We start from the raw sequence: 16,256 nt of genomic DNA, 5'->3' as shown, positions 1-16,256 counted from the left end.
TCCACCATTTTCTACATACGAAAATGCCTGTACCAAGACAGGAATATTACAGTTGTTATCAATTCGTTTAACGTTTTGATTTTACTTTTGATTTGGCAATTTGACTACGGACTTTCCGTTTTTAAACTTCCTCGGAGTTCGGTATTTTTGTAATTTTACTTTTTACCCAAAAAAAAGACGAAACAGTAAAAGTAATATTCTCAAAGTCAATAAAAGAATACTGTTACATGTTATTAAAGAGACAACGTCAGTACCTAGAATCGATACTTCGTGTTGATTATTCTTTAGTTTTCTATGTTGTGCCATGTGTACTATTGCTTGTCTGTTTGTCTTTTTCGTATTTAGCCATGTCGTTGTCAGTTTATTTTCGATTTATGAGTTTGACTATCCCTCTGGTATCGTTCGTCCCTCTTTCAAGACCATTGTTTATTATTTGTGAAATTGATACAAAACTTCATCAACGAGGTCTTGGCATCTTCCGATGAACATCTTTTAGAAAAAGTACGAAGCGTTCTTTGTCATACCCCTGGTTCATCAATTTTATGCTCAGACTGGTGAAGTTTTACAAATGTCACGGAGCTGTTATAAGGCACTGGTTTTAAAGACTCATGTTCAGATATACATATTTATTATGTACAAGTTCACTATATATATACTTTCATTACATTACATTGTTAATACAGAGACATGTCCATTCTCTTTCACTCTCTCGAATCTGAACATTCACCCCATTTTATCATCGTAAAGGCGTTTACTACTTTCATGACTTTCTCACACATTAAAATTGTCATTCATCTCAAGATCACACAAATATAGGGACAGAATATAAACAAACAGAAACATAAAGTACACTGCTTCTAATTAGAAACGATTACAGTTAAAACACAGCTGCATCATACATTAAATTTAACGGTCAATCAGACAGTCTGCTAAAGTTCGTGAAAACAATAAATCTACAAATACTTAACATGCTTGACCATAGCAAATTAATGTGGGCAGTTAAAAACCTATCTTAGATAAGAAATAAATATGCAAAGTTTCACCCTATGATACAAAGTCTGAGTAGCAGCTGCAATCTCTTGAATACCAAATTAGTTGGGAAATGTTTATCCCGGCATATGCAAGTGAAGTTGGTATACTGCTGCTAAGGTGGGGAAAATTGATAATTTGAAATTAAAATCGTCTCGTTTGTCATAGATTTTTGTACTGAGATGACCGCGTATGTCACATTCGAGGTATAAGTCTAAAAATGAGGCAGAGGAAGCCGTGTCTGTTGTTTCTATAATACCTAGTTCTAAGCAACACTTGTTCATTTGAAGGATATTAACTATAAAATTTGTAAAATTTCATATTTTTGTCTACCGATTTCTAAAGTCTCAATAAGGAATAAAGAAGTAAAATATTTTTTGGCTGCGCTAAGAATGATCTAGCGATATCCACTGATATATTACAGCATTTTTATTGATTGGTTATTTTACTGACGTCCATTGAAATGGTACAAGCATTTTCACAACGAGAACAAATTTACAAATTATTCCTTAAGGTGGTTCGGTCGAGTTGAACGGCCAATATTGAGGGACCTTCGACAACTACCGGGAAATTAGGGAATGTTGAAAAGAAGCATCCATTTTAAGTATCCATCCAAGTGTTGTTGCAAGCCTAGTTTAATGTTTAAAGAGTGTGTCAATCTTTACTCAAAAGACCTCGATTAAATTAACGTCTCAATTTTGTAAATTAAACCATAGACTACTACAGCTGCCGCCAGATGATTGCAAAATCTCGCATGATCGATGAACCAAAGGTGAGCTATAAAAGTAGGACTTGCATTGCATTTGTTTGACTGACCATTTGGGAAATCAAATCAGATCTTTTTGCAGCACTTCATTATATCTATCATCCAGATTCATCTCAATAATTCTGATGTCCCTCCACAAAGAATATTAACATGTGTGTACTATTGATTTTTTTTTATAATATTCAATGAGTGCATAGACTATGTTGGAAGATTGTCTTCGTCGATTTCTGGTATTTTTCTGTAGCTGTTAATTGAATACTTCATGTTACCTCTAGTTGTGTTTTAGTAAACTTTTACATTGTGTTCTTTTTTTATTTGAGTATAATCAAAATTTTAAAACCTTAGGCTTGTATTTTAATACATTCTCTAAACTTCAACAACATATAACTATGAGCATATAAAAAACAATTCCCAGAATATATTAATAAGTTCGAATTTCCTTAAAACAGACTCAGTCTGTTTTTTTTTGTCGTTATACTGAAATCATGCCTTATAAGTCAGAAAGGAGGGTATCTATACAGTATAGAGGCTCTTTAGAACGCGAAACACTCAAGATTAATGAGTTTCTAATTATTAAAGGATTATTACGCTTGTCATGGTAATTTGACAAGTTGACTTATTTAAGTGACAGGTAGGGACACACATGTGCCACCATACATTTATATTCATCAACTGGTCTTGAGATAATTGGTATAATAAAGTTTTGAGTCTCTTTTCCTGACTTAACTCTAACTGATTTCGTTGCGTAGGTCTATCGAGAAAAAAAAGACCAATTAAGATGACGTCCACACAACTATCTCTTTGTTTCGGATTGCTGATTCACTGAAACTGTCTTTAAATAAGGATAATAGACAATTTGGACTGCTGTACCCCTAATATTGACATTTTTACTTATTATATCTGTTTGTTTTGTTCACCCATTGTGTCAATTTAATGGAACTGTATGCGAATGTCATACAAAAGAGAGGTTTAGCTAGCTTTAAAACCCAGGTTTAATCAGCCATGTTCTACACAATAAAATGCCTGTTCCAAGTCAGGAATATGACAGTTTTTATCCATTTGTTTGATGTGTTTGAGCTTTGGATTCTGCAATTTCCTTAGGGATTTTCCGTTTACAATTTTCCTCGAAGTTCGGTATTTTTGTTATTTTCTGTCGTAAATTTTCCTACCTCAGGACATTTAGAATCAAGCAGCGACAGTGATGCCGACAGCAACATATTTTGGCAAATTGTTAGGAATACAAAAAGATATAACACAGATACAGACATGCTAACTTTAATACTTGATAGCTTACAGATTAACATCATTCGTATACTTGTAGCACTAATATAAAGTGTTTAAAACACAATTGTTTCTTATAATATAGTTTATCTACAATAATATCACTTTGTAATAGTGTTTAACAAACAAAAATCAACCATATTTTAAAATAATATTATACGTAGTAGGAATGGTAAAAAAACTTATCTCCATGTAAATAGAACAGAAGGAATACAATTCTCAAATGTCGAGTCAATTGTAAACTATATAAAATGTATATTTAACAATAAAATCAAATATAGATTAAACGTTTCAATTAATGCTGATTCTTTTATAACAAATATATATTGGTGTTAACATTAAAAATAAACAATGCAAAGCACTTCAATAATTTTAAGCACTAAATGAGTAAAATTCAAACTGGACAAAATAGCACTTTCACATATAAAATGGCACTTTATAAAATTCCACGTTAGGTATAAGTCCTGCTTATACCTAAGCATATATTATATATATATATATATATATATATATATATCGTTTTCAGTTCTATTACTTCATCAATAACTTGAGGAAAGGTTAAATGTTAAGAACTTCCAAGATATATGAACAAACAAAATACTGACACTACGTCACAGGCTTTCCTAATAGTAATATGTTAAAAATATAAACTGATAGAAAGATTATAGGTGTTTAACACCCCTTTCAGCGCTATTGGTTTTATTTAGGCTGTCATTTTTTATCGGAAGAAAAGCCGGAGAGAATCACCGACCTTTGGAAGAAAAAAGGTAAACCTAGTCACTTTCGGGTAAAACACACCTGCCACGTGCTAAAACACATACCACATGCTAAAACATATAACAATCGAATTGGAAAATAATTATTCAATTGTAACACTAAACGAAATGCTTTTGACAACACTTATGGAACAGTGATAATGTTGTTGAAAACAAATGTATAGAAGACATACGATACAGTATCTGTATTGTAGTATTGCAATAGGACTTGCAATTTTATTACTGTAATTTTTTCCCTGTTGTCAAATCTTTCATTTAAATGATGCTCGGACTGATCTGTCGCCAAGAGGAACGGGTGGCCTATAGTTGTTTACTATACAGTTGCTACCACATCTGAGATTACGTAGCTCATGTAACTAAAAATAAAACATAAAGTCCATGTACAAAGTTCATGTTACTAAAATGATGATATTACGTGTTTTTTTTTTTTTTAAATCTATAAAAAAAGTATCAACAGATTAGTATGCATGCATCATTACTTTGTATATAAACTAGGCCGTTAGTTTTCTCGTTTGAATGGTTTCATATTTGTCTTTTGGACCCTTTTATATGGGGACGAAGTCCCCAATAACAGTAGAAAATTCAATAAAAAAAAAAAAAAAAAAAAAAAAAAAAAATCAGGAAAATTTTCCCGATATTTTCATTGTACTAATGAACTCAAAATCGTTCAATTTTTTTTTTTTCGCGTTTTTGAATTTCCGGATCTGCGCAGAAATCTACTTCCGTTTCCGGTCTTGTTTGCATGAGACTTTGAATAAAATCTATATTTATCAGTCTAAAAAGTAACTCAATACTAATTCATTTCTAAAAATTGTTTGTTATAAAAAAAAAAAAAAAACATTACCTGATGACAGCGTTTCTTTGTTTACATTGAATATGATGTCATAACTTTGATAACGTCACAACTAAAATCCCTAACAACAGAACCAAAATCGGAAACGTTACGTTCTTTGTTTACATTGATTATGACGTCATAACGTCACAACTAAATCCCTAACAACAGAACCAAAATCGGAAACGTTACGGTATTTCCATTTCTCTTTAAAACATGTTTGATTTTTAAAAAAAAAATCATACAGACTTCGTCCCCATTCACAGGTTATGCCTGCCTCATATTAGCTGACTATGTGTTATGGGCTTTGCTCATTGTTGAAGAGCGTAAGGTAACATATAGTTTTTAATTTATGTGTCATTTGTTGTTTGTAAATTTGTCTCATTGGCAGTCATACCATATCTTCTTCTTTTTATATTTACGTTCGACATTAAAGTTAAGTACGATGTACGAATGCCATGTTGATGAAACGTTTTCAGTTAAAAGAGTCTAAATTACAAAGAACAACACATAGTTTATAAAATACAAGAAGTACTAAAACGTTTCAAAGTAATTTGACTGCATTTGTGTATTAAGGATTAAACTTTTAATTATTTAAGTTCACGCATGCCAAATCAGACATATCAACACGACGTGAATGAGAAAAGTGTCTCTATGATTACTTTAATCTCGTCCCTGTGATGGACGGCTTACAGTTTTTAATTAGTATCACTTAATTTTTTGTGTCCCAAGTTGACCCTATTAAGGTTATTCATGAACATAATATATTAGATATACTGTTCCCAGCGTAAATATAGAAACATTTGTTTTGCGCACACCATTGTGCACACAAATCATATCATACCTGCTCATCAGACAATTCGATTGGCTCTTTAAACACAATCCACGTGACACTTTCATACAAAGGTGGCGTTGTCAGAGATCCTAAATACGTCCAATACTTGGTTGTATCCGCTGTGGAAAAAAATATAAGTTGTGACTAATGACAGACAAACGATATATAGTTATGAATACAATGATTAACATTAAAAATCATTTTCCTATGAGCAACACGACGTTGCCGAATTTAGAGCAAGATCATTTGACCTTTTAGAACTGTAGCATCTAAATTTTTCGGGGGTTTTGTGTTGCTCACTTTTAAGTGTCCTATGAAGGTGTTTTTGCCACGTTATTGGCGCAGTAGACTTAATTTTGGTCACTTGTGAACAATTGTCTCATTGGCAATCATACCACATCTTCTTTTTTATATTAAATATGGTACTATGAATGTGATTGTTCTTTTGATAACTTTTTCCTCTTTAATAAAAAAAATATTCAGTGTCATACATATAAGACTTACAATTTAAGAGAGTTTTCATATCCAGATCAGATGTCATATGGACTTTTTTGCCTTCATCTCTGACTGCTGCTAATGCAGTATCTGTTAAATCTTTCATTCCAACATGTTTAGCTCCTGGCTAAAAATTGAATATTCATTTAAAATTTATCATGATATTCATTCCGGAGACGTTCAAAGTCTTATCCTGCTCTTGTTTTCTCAGTCTTCAGTAAAAAAAAATATTGTTTAGTATGATATTTATATATTGGAATAAAATATAAAATGATTTGTTTTGATACTTAAATAAATTCTATATTCTTAACTACCCGAGTATCAACTTACAACTTGTTTATTGTATAATTTTATTTTCAAAGCTTAAGACATATTTGAGTTCGATATATATTAACCTTCTTTTAGTGTATTCTTCTGTTAATGTCAACTTGACGTGGCTCGGTACTTGTACATCCCGTCATTTTTGTATTATTGTATTTCGTTTTTTGCTTATGTGCTTTGTCTATATGTCTTTTGTTCGTCTTTGTTGACATGTTTTGTTCGTATTTATAGTGATTAAGATTATATCGCACTGTTTCCTGCTGTACCCCTATTTTTAACATTTTTTCCCTATTGTGTCTGTTTGTTTAGTTCACTGTGACATATACAGCATTTTCTGCATATACAGAAAATGCATGTTCCAAAATTGTTATCAATTCGTTCGATGTGTTTTAGCTTTTGATTTTTCCATCTGATTGGTGACTTTCTATTCAGAATTTTCCTCGGTTTTCTGAATTTTGTTGTTTTACTTTTCATTTCACAAACCTTGACGAAGAAGCCAAAAACTGCAAGACCATCTGGTTTGTCTGCAGCCGCCCCAAAATTAGGATATTTGGTATTGTAATGTACTAAATGCAGCTGAAAGTAAACAGGAAAATAAAGTTTTAATCAGTTATTGTAGTTTCATTTTGTATACAAATTTAAAACATATATTAATTGAAACTTGAAGCAATCCTTCTCAAGTTAAATGTGGAATAGCATGTACATGTCAACGTCTTTCCGACATAATGAGTGGTTTAGTCGATTCTTTTTTATGATATTGATCGATTTTTACTGATGATGCATGTACGCGTCATTTTCATAACTTCTTGCTGTATCGGAGAGGTAAGTTTGTTTTTTTTGGCGGAGGAAGCTCGTGTGTTAGGAGAGAACCGATGACCTTCGGAGTCATATTTTCTCTATTGAATTGACATATTTTGATTTTTAAAATTGACTCCATGTAAACTATGAATTGTCAAGCTTCAAGGTTGATTTAGACGAGAAAAAAATTGCTGGGGGGGGAGGGGTAATAAACTTGGACTTTGAAACACATTCTAGCTGAATGATAAATGTTCTAAATAGAGGTGAAAAAAGACAGTCACGTTATATAGAAAATAAACAACGTATTTCACCTATTCTACGTGCACTCTTCTTTGATAGATAATTATCTCATTGGACATCTTGCCACTACATTTATTTTTGTATTTAAGACATTCAATATCGGAGTTGTCCTCTGACAATTTAACTATATCCCTTTCTAATCATTCATACCTCAGAGGCGTACATCTTGCCATTGATTGTGTGTTCAGAACCTTTTTTGTCATTTGCTCCCCAATGAAAATGAAACTGTTGCAATTTATACGTCCCCGTTAATGGTCCTCCTTTTATTTCTGAAAACATACAAAAGGAAATTAAGCGGATGCATTACACATGCATGACACAAACTTCAATAGACATTGAAATGCATTTTTAAATCATGTTTATCAATAATGATCAAATAAACCGATTATTGATATCCAATTAAAGTTATGCAACTTTCAATCTTTTATTTTGTTGATGTGTGTGTGTGTGTGTGTTGTTATTTTTTCACTTTCGTTTCTTATTTGCAATAAATAACTTTCCCTAAACTCTCCCTAACGAAATACATTTGTGTAATTCTAAATTACATATATATGCATTTATTTTAATATTTAAGATTTCTGAAAGAAAATGGTGTTATTTCTATTTTCCTAACCAGAAAGAACCAGGTGCTCCGCAGGGCGCAGCTTTATACGACCGCAGAGGTCGAACCCTGAACAGTTGGGGCAAGTATGGACAAAACATTCAAGCGTGATACAGCTCTGAATTTGGATTGTGAACAAATTTTTGACATTACATGTTTTTTTTTTACACAAAACAAATGTCAAGATTTTACAAATCAATTAAAGATTTCTTCTTCAAACTTTTTAAATCTAAAATTAAATAGTTGACACAGCATAGGTTTCTGACACAGAATGAATGTGGTCTAATGAACTTAAAAGTTTTTTTTTGCCTTTGAGCAATTCACTATGCTGTTGAATATTAATCTCTCAAAAAAATGTTTGAAGAAATTTTCTTTTTATTTATGAAATCTGAAATGAGAAAAATTTAACCCCCCCCCCCCTTTTTTTCACATCCCCGTTTCCGTTTTTCCAAAACTGATATCAATTCAAATTTCTAATGGAGATTGCAACAATAACGACTCTTTTAAATACATCATAAAATATTAAAATGTAAAATAAAGTGCTTGTTATCACTGAATGGTAAAGATTGGTTGGTAGTAAAAGTGAATATACATTGTTTATTGTATAAAACAATAAAAAAAACTTCATCAGCAACATTTTATATTGGCAAATTTCCAATGAAGTTATTTACATAAAGTTATTGGCAAATAAAAATAGAAAATGACATCATAGTCATGTCTGGCAAATGTCCAACATACATTATCTAAAAACATTTTAGATAAGATAAGGAAAAAAAGCTTCATCAGCAACATTTTATATTGGCAAATTTCCAATGAAGTTATTTACATAAAGTTATTGGCAAATAAAAATAGAAAATGACATCATAGTCATGTCTGGCAAATTTCCAACATATATTATCAACTACTATTCTATACAAAGAAAGATAACTCCAATTGAAAATTAATTGCTATTGCACAATATTGTGCAATTAGATATTTCTTGCTATTGTGCAATACTGTGCAATTGAAAATTTCTTGCTATTGCACAATACTTGATATGGAATCCTGATTTGGACCAACTTGAAAACTGGGCCCATAATCAAAAATCAAAGTACATATTTAGATAAAGCATATCAAATAAGCCCAAGAATTTAATTTTTGTTAAAATCAAACTTAGTTTAATTTTGGACCCTTTGGACCTTAATGTAGACCAATTTGAAAACTGGACCAAAAATTAAGAATCTACATACACAGTTAGATTTGGCATATCAAAGAACCCATTTATTCAATTTTTGATGAAATCAAACAGTTAATTTTGGACCCCCATTTGGACCAACTTGAAAACTAGGCCAATAATTAAAAATCTTAAGTACATTTTTAAATTCAGCATATCAAAGAACCTCAAGGATTCAATTTTTGTTAAAATCAAACTAAGTTTAATTTTGGACCCTTTGGACCTTAATGTAGACCAATTTGAAAACGGGACCAAAAATTAAGAATCTACATACATAGTTAGATTCGGCATATCAAAGAACCCCAATTATTCAATTTTTGATGAAATCACACAAAGTTCAATTTTGGACCCTTTGGGCCCCTTATTCCTAAACTGTTAGGACCAAAACTCCCAAAATCAAACCCAACCTTCCTTTTATGGTCATAAACCTTGTGTTTAAATTTCATAGATTTCTATTTACTTATACTAAAGTTATTGTGCGAAAACCAAAAATAATGCTTATTTGGGCTCTTTTTGGCCCTTAATTCCTAAACTGTTGGAACCAAAACTCCCAAAATCAATCCCAACCTTCCTTTTGTGGTCATAAACCTTGTGTCAAAATTTCATAGATTTCTATTCACTTAAACTAAAGTTATAGTGCGAAAACCAAGAAAATGCTTATTTGGGCCCTTTTTGGCCCCTTATTCCTAAAATGTTGGGACCAAAACTCCCAAAATCAATCCCAACCTTCCTTTTGTGGTCATAAACCTTGTGTTAAAATTTCATTGATTTCTATTCACTTTTACTAAAGTTAGAGTGCGAAAACTAAAAGTATTCGGACGACAACGCCAACGTGATAGCAATATACGACCAAAAAATTAAAATTTTTGCGGTCGTATAAAAACTGTGTTGTTTATTCTTTAGTTTTCCATGTTGTGTCATGTGTACTATTGTTGTCTGTTTGTCCTTTTAATTTTTAGCCATGGCGTTGTCAGTTTATTTTCGATTGATGAGTTTGACTGTCCCTCTGGTATCTTTCCTCCCTCTTCTACTAATCTTACCCGATGAGTGTGTTGCTTGCACTTTTACTGATTTTCCCGTATTCATAACTTCCGGCTTTGGTTCTGGGTTATAATTTATAACCAATGGAGAACTTGCTAGCTTTTGATCAAACGTAGCATTCTCTGGTACTATATCGATTGGCGATTGTCTCTTTCCATTTGCAATTGGAAACTCGTTACACCACGTGCATGGACCTGTAGAAAATTAAAAAAAGAGATGAGCTTTAAAAAATGTTTATTATACGGCTACAGAGAAACAATGAAAGCATATAAATCAGTTAAAATAAATTTGATGACGCAATAGCTATTTCTTGTGTATAATGATGTCATCTTTGTTTGTGCTGACGTCACCGGAATCCAGTAGACTAACAAAATGCACATGTTGATAGGGTGCTATAAACAGTTTCGTATAAAAAAAAACTAGGGGTTATTCCCCGACTAAAAATAGACATGAAGGGAAGTCCCTTTTTATCAACATAATGGGTGAAAAAGTATCATGTTTTTTGTATTTGGTTGTAAAAATAAGTTTATTCTTCAATTAAAACAGGTTGAATGATTAAAATAATTTAAAAAATTAGATTAAATATACATATTTTGAGGGGAGACAACACTGTTAACATCCTGTTTTTTTTTGGCAGTGAAAATTGAAAACTTATTAGCAGCCATTGTAGCTCTTTTCGGACCATGAAGCATGATTTTTTTGAAAGCCCAGGTAAAAACCTATGAAATTCATAGTTTTGAATATGAAAAATGTGCAATGTATCATGTCTTCATGGGTGTGCACATGACCTGATTTCAGGTTTTTTAAGCTTAGATTAGGCAATGTTTTTCCCATTTTCTCTGGATAAAACTTTTTTATACTATTAAAAGTACACTTTATTTTTATTTCATTATAAACAAGAAAACATTCTGATTCCAGTGATATCTAGTTTTATACAAGTATCTTTATTAATCAGTCCACCACTAAGGGTCACTTATTCATGATCCCTCAAAATATGACGTCATAGAAAAAAACTGTTGATTGCACCATTAATACAAATAAAAATTTAAAAGTGATTACCAAGATTTTTGTGTCATTAATGTGTCCCAATATTAATGACATGACGAAAATGAAAATAACAGTACATTTGTTTTTTAACGCCAGTCAATTTTCATTGAGGTTATACCTTTATATATAAACTTACCTTTATGTTTATACAGTAACCAAAATATTTAATACAATTTTACGATTTACAAATTCAATATAAGCTTATAGAAATGGCTAACACATTTAATTAAAACTGAAAGATTCATTCAAGAAATTATTCTAAGTCAAGGCTATTTTCTCTCTCTCGTGAAAATATCCTAGCCCCAGCAACATGTAGACATACATGTTAAATATTTCGGAAGCTGTTTAACCATTTAAATATGTAAAGTATACATTATTTGCTTAACCTGACCTTTTTCTTGTTTTAGATAACATTGAAGGACAGTAATACTAAACAGTGTAATTAGGTCGTACAAATCTAAAACGAGGTGTACGAGTTTGTCTGGTACACATTAAATATCCTTCATGGATGCAGTGAAACGGTATCGTGTTCGAGATACATCCGTCGCGTTATTTTTAAGTCATGCAGTGTTTGGTAATGCACAATCTTTCTATTGTTAACAATTTAATCATTGAAAATAACACTTAATATTATTAAAACGAGTCTAGTTGAACCTTCATCAGGAACACTCCAAACGGAATAATTGAAAGCCGAGGATGTATAAGAAAAGACACATGTGAAAAAAACACATGACCGAAGAGGATCTATAAAATAGTAGCCAAATCCATTTAAGGTGGTACCTAACACTACAGGGAGATAACTCTGTAAAGTCAGCTAAACGTTTAATTACCTTGTGTTGTAGCTTCTCAATGATCAAAATAAGTGTTTGTCAAACTGCTATATAACCAGTGTAATTTTTCTGATAAAACGGTTGGTTCAATTTTTTTTTAATTTTTATATTTTGGTTAAAGGTTCAAAGTAAATAATTTGACAAAATTTAATGAAAATTAAACGAGCCAAATTAATTTTAGTGAAAGTGTTGGGTACCACCTTAAGTTCAACTTTGCCACATGAGAGAGTTTGAACTGTTATTTCATTCATCTTTATAAAAGGCATATCTTTGTTAAAAATGTGTGTATACTAGTCTATTTATTACGCATTGCAACCGCAGTCAGAATCCATCAGTCTATTGCTTCGAAATGTCTTATCCTTTCCAGTTTTTGTTTTAAGAGTTGGATTTGAGGATTTGCGAGAAATTAATTAGCGTTCTTTTAAGTTCCATTTGCTATTCCACTAATTGGGTATAGAAAGAGGGAGAAATGGGATTATGTTCATGTCATTCCAAGTATGGAGGGAACCTTGTACATTTTTTTGTTAACTTGTTGGTGGCTTTTTTTGTCTGCTGTCTGGTTTTTTTCGGATGTTTCACTGAGTACTTGTAAAATGTTCATTTATTATTATCTGCGTCAACAAAGACGAAAGCAGATCTAGTAACCACTCGACGCCGTCCGTCTGTCTGTCCGAAAGATCTTTGGAAGAAAACTTTCGTTACACTTGTCTTGGATTCTATAGAAGGGAATGATTTTATATTTCGTCTGAAGCTTCATATTATTGACCTGTTGCGGCAACGTAATATTAACAAATCTATCGTGCATTTACCATTTAAATGGTTTAATCAAATGAAAGGGAATTATCAGGTAAGCTTCAGTATACCATGTAACCTCAATTATTGCATACAACAATGGAGGAACAGACAGATTGGTCTTATTTATGGACAGACCAGAAAACATAATGCCCCTCTACTATCGTAGGTGGGTCATAAAAACAGTCAGCAGACAAAAAAAGCCACCAACATGTAAACACAAAAACTTACAAGGTTCCCTTCCATACTTGGAATGACATGAACATAATGCCATTTCTCCCTCTTTTTATACCCAATTAGTGGAATAGCAAATGGAACTAAAAAGAACGATCAATACCATGTATGTGTTGTAATAAACGACTCTTAGGATCAATTATTTCAAGGGCATTTTAAACAGTATACTTACCATTTTCCTTGTCGTATCCCCATGGCATTTTTCAAACCTGAAAATATACAAGGATAATTGTTGAATAAAATACTACATTATTTCGGGTCTTTTTGAATAACAAGAAGGATGTGCTATTCATTCAATCTTCAATCATTTTTATTTGCATATATATTTTCTGCCAATAATGGATGCAGTGTTTTATCAGGTGAGAAAAAAAATATCCACTACCCTGCCATAATCAGTACAAACACCCTTGAAAGTTATGGTTAATTGATGGTTGCAAACATTCGAAGCCTATTTAGGATGTGAAAAGGTAAACAACAAATCATTAAAAAACAGTTTCTGCAAAGTCTGTCGACAGAGATTGACAGCGACTGCAAATATGGGATTCCAAGTTTCGTTGATTTCGTGGGCGTATGAACGACGAAAATAAATGTTCAACGAATTACAAATTTCACACAGGCTTGCATGCAGACTTAAGCAAACTACGAATTTAAATATCCCCGAACACGTAAGTCTTCCTTAATCCACGAAAATTGGTACCCACGAAAATAAATGAAACCATGTAGCAAACCTTTTGCCTTTCAACCACATACGTACTATAAATTGCAAAGCGTGAGAAGTGCTTGACACTCCACAATGGGTATAGCATTAAATAACCTTGTCTAACCATACGAGTAACACTTAGTTTTTTATACATCCCATACAACTAACACATACCCTTTTATCACGAGTCGTTCGGTAGGAGTAAACTTGATAGTGTTTCACTGCTCTAGATACACCTTGTTTGCACAAACCACAGAATTTAAAAGCTAGGAAGATGAATGATCTCAATTATTGTCCTAATTTGTTTTCGACATAAGCACTTATGTAACAATCAACACGGAGCCTTGGATCACACCGCACAGCAAGCTATAAAGGGCCCCAAAAAAATACTAGTGTAAAACCAACGGTCTAATCGTACAAAAACGAGAAACGAGAAACACGTATGAATCTTAGACTTGATTACTTTGAAAATAGTGATCTGTATTCCATTAATATTTTGGATGAGGAAAAAGGGTCATATGTGTGTTCTGCTATAAGAAATTAATTGGATAAGGGGTGTGAAAATAAACAAGAGGCTCTCAAGAGCCTGAATCGCTCACCTGAATTTTTTTGGTTTAATCTCTCATCAATGATTATTTTGGCTTTTCAATTTATTTAAATGTTCTTGAAATCGTCCTATTCTCTTCAAAAGCCCAAAAAAAAATCAATTTCTCCTATGTTCTATTTTAGCCATAGGAGCTATGTTTCTTGACATACAAGGAAATGAAATATAAAATTTATACTAGATACTCTGAAACTCTGAAACTCATTTAGCCTAAGTTTGGCTGAAATTGATACAGCAGTTTCAAAGGAGAAGATTTTTTAAAGTAAGTCAACATGATGAACAAATTGTTAAAAAAGTTTTTAAAGGGCAATAACTCCTTAAGAGGTCAATTGACAATTTTGGTCAAATTGACTTATTTGTAGATCTTACTTTGCTGATCATTTTTGCTGTTTACAGTTTATCTTTATCTATAATAATATTCAAGATAATGACCAAAAACTGCAAAATTTCCTTAAAATTACCAATTAAGTGGCAGCAACCCAACAATGGTTTGTTTGATTCATCTGAAAATTTCAGGGCTGATAGATCTTGACCTAATGAACATTTTTACCCCTGTCAGATTTGCTCTAAATGCTTTCGTTTTTGAGATATAAGCCAAAAACTGCATTTGACCCCTATGTTCTATTTTAAGTAACGGCGGCCATGTTTTTTGACGGATCAAAAATCGAAGCGCACACTTTGTGCAGGATACTCTAAGGAACAATCATGCTAAGTTTCATTCAAATCCATTCAGTAGTTTCAGAGGAGAAGATTTTTTAAAGTTAGCAAATATGATGAACAAATTGTGAAAAATTGCCATTAAAGGACAATAACCCCTTAAGGGGTCAATTGACAATTTTGGTCATATTAACTTATTTGTAGATCTTACTTTGCTGATCATTTTTGCTGTTTACAGTTTATCTTTATCTATAATAATATTCAAGATAATGACCAAAAACTGCAAAATTTCCTTAAAATTACCAATTAAGTGGCAGCAACCCAACAATGGTTTGTTTGATTCATCTGAAAATTTCAGGGCTGATAGATCTTGACCTAATGAACATTTTTACCCCTTGTCAGATTTGCTCTAAATGCTTTCGTTTTCGAGATATAAGCCAAAAACTGCATTTGACCCCTATGTTCTATTTTAGGTAACGGCGGCCATGTTTTTTGACGGATCAAAAATCGAAGCGCACACTTTGTGCAGGATACTCTAAGGAACAATCATGCTAAGTTTCATTCAAATCCATTCAGTAGTTTCAGAGGAGAAGATGTTTGAAAAATTGTTAACGACGACAGACGACGACGACGACGACGACGTCGACGACGACGACGACGACGACGACGGACGCCAAGTGATAAGAAAAGCTCACATGGCCTTTTAGGCCAGGTGAGCTAATAATAAAAAAAATCTCGATACTCTCCTTACATGTGGCTTTTGATTTAACTTCTTCATCCCGCTTATCCGAAAGGAAGCCTGCTTAATAATTTTGCTGCCCAACAGAAGAATTCCAGGAAACAAAATTCGACAACTAAAATACAACCTAATATCCTGATCTACGACTTGACATGCATTTGTCATATGCGACAATGCCTTGCACAATCTTAACAGTAGCTAATCATATACTAAATTAATTGATAGGGAACAGAACTGTAATAAACGTAAAGGAATTTAAACAAAAACGTGTCCCCAGTACACAGATGCCCCATCCGCACTATCATTTTATATGTTCAGTGGACCGTGAAAATGGGGTAAAATATCTAATTTGGCATTAGAATTAA

General features: G+C 32.3%; 1 protein-coding gene across 4 annotated transcripts in view; it reads right to left on the bottom strand.

Moving 5' to 3' along the window:
• Positions 1-3,056: 3,056 nt before the first annotated feature.
• Positions 3,057-16,256, bottom strand: part of LOC143079403 (carbonic anhydrase 2-like) — a 41,764-nt gene continuing 28,564 nt past the window's right edge. For all 4 annotated transcript variants that reach the window (XM_076254725.1, XM_076254722.1, XM_076254724.1 and 1 more), the window contains 7 exons: positions 13,364-13,400; positions 10,288-10,482; positions 7,584-7,702; positions 6,819-6,911; positions 6,024-6,141; positions 5,529-5,638; positions 3,057-4,208 (listed from right to left, as the gene is read on the bottom strand). In XM_076254725.1, the coding sequence (XP_076110840.1) occupies positions 4,104-4,208; positions 5,529-5,638; positions 6,024-6,141; positions 6,819-6,911; positions 7,584-7,702; positions 10,288-10,482; positions 13,364-13,391 (768 nt within the window). In that variant the 5' untranslated portion in view covers positions 13,392-13,400 and the 3' untranslated portion in view covers positions 3,057-4,103. The remainder of the gene's footprint in view (positions 4,209-5,528; positions 5,639-6,023; positions 6,142-6,818; positions 6,912-7,583; positions 7,703-10,287; positions 10,483-13,363; positions 13,401-16,256) is intronic.

This window comes from Mytilus galloprovincialis, chromosome 6 (genome assembly GCF_965363235.1).
Source record: "Mytilus galloprovincialis chromosome 6, xbMytGall1.hap1.1, whole genome shotgun sequence".
Lineage (NCBI taxonomy): Eukaryota > Metazoa > Mollusca > Bivalvia > Mytilida > Mytilidae > Mytilus > Mytilus galloprovincialis.
This window is presented reverse-complemented; position numbering and strand designations above follow the sequence as displayed.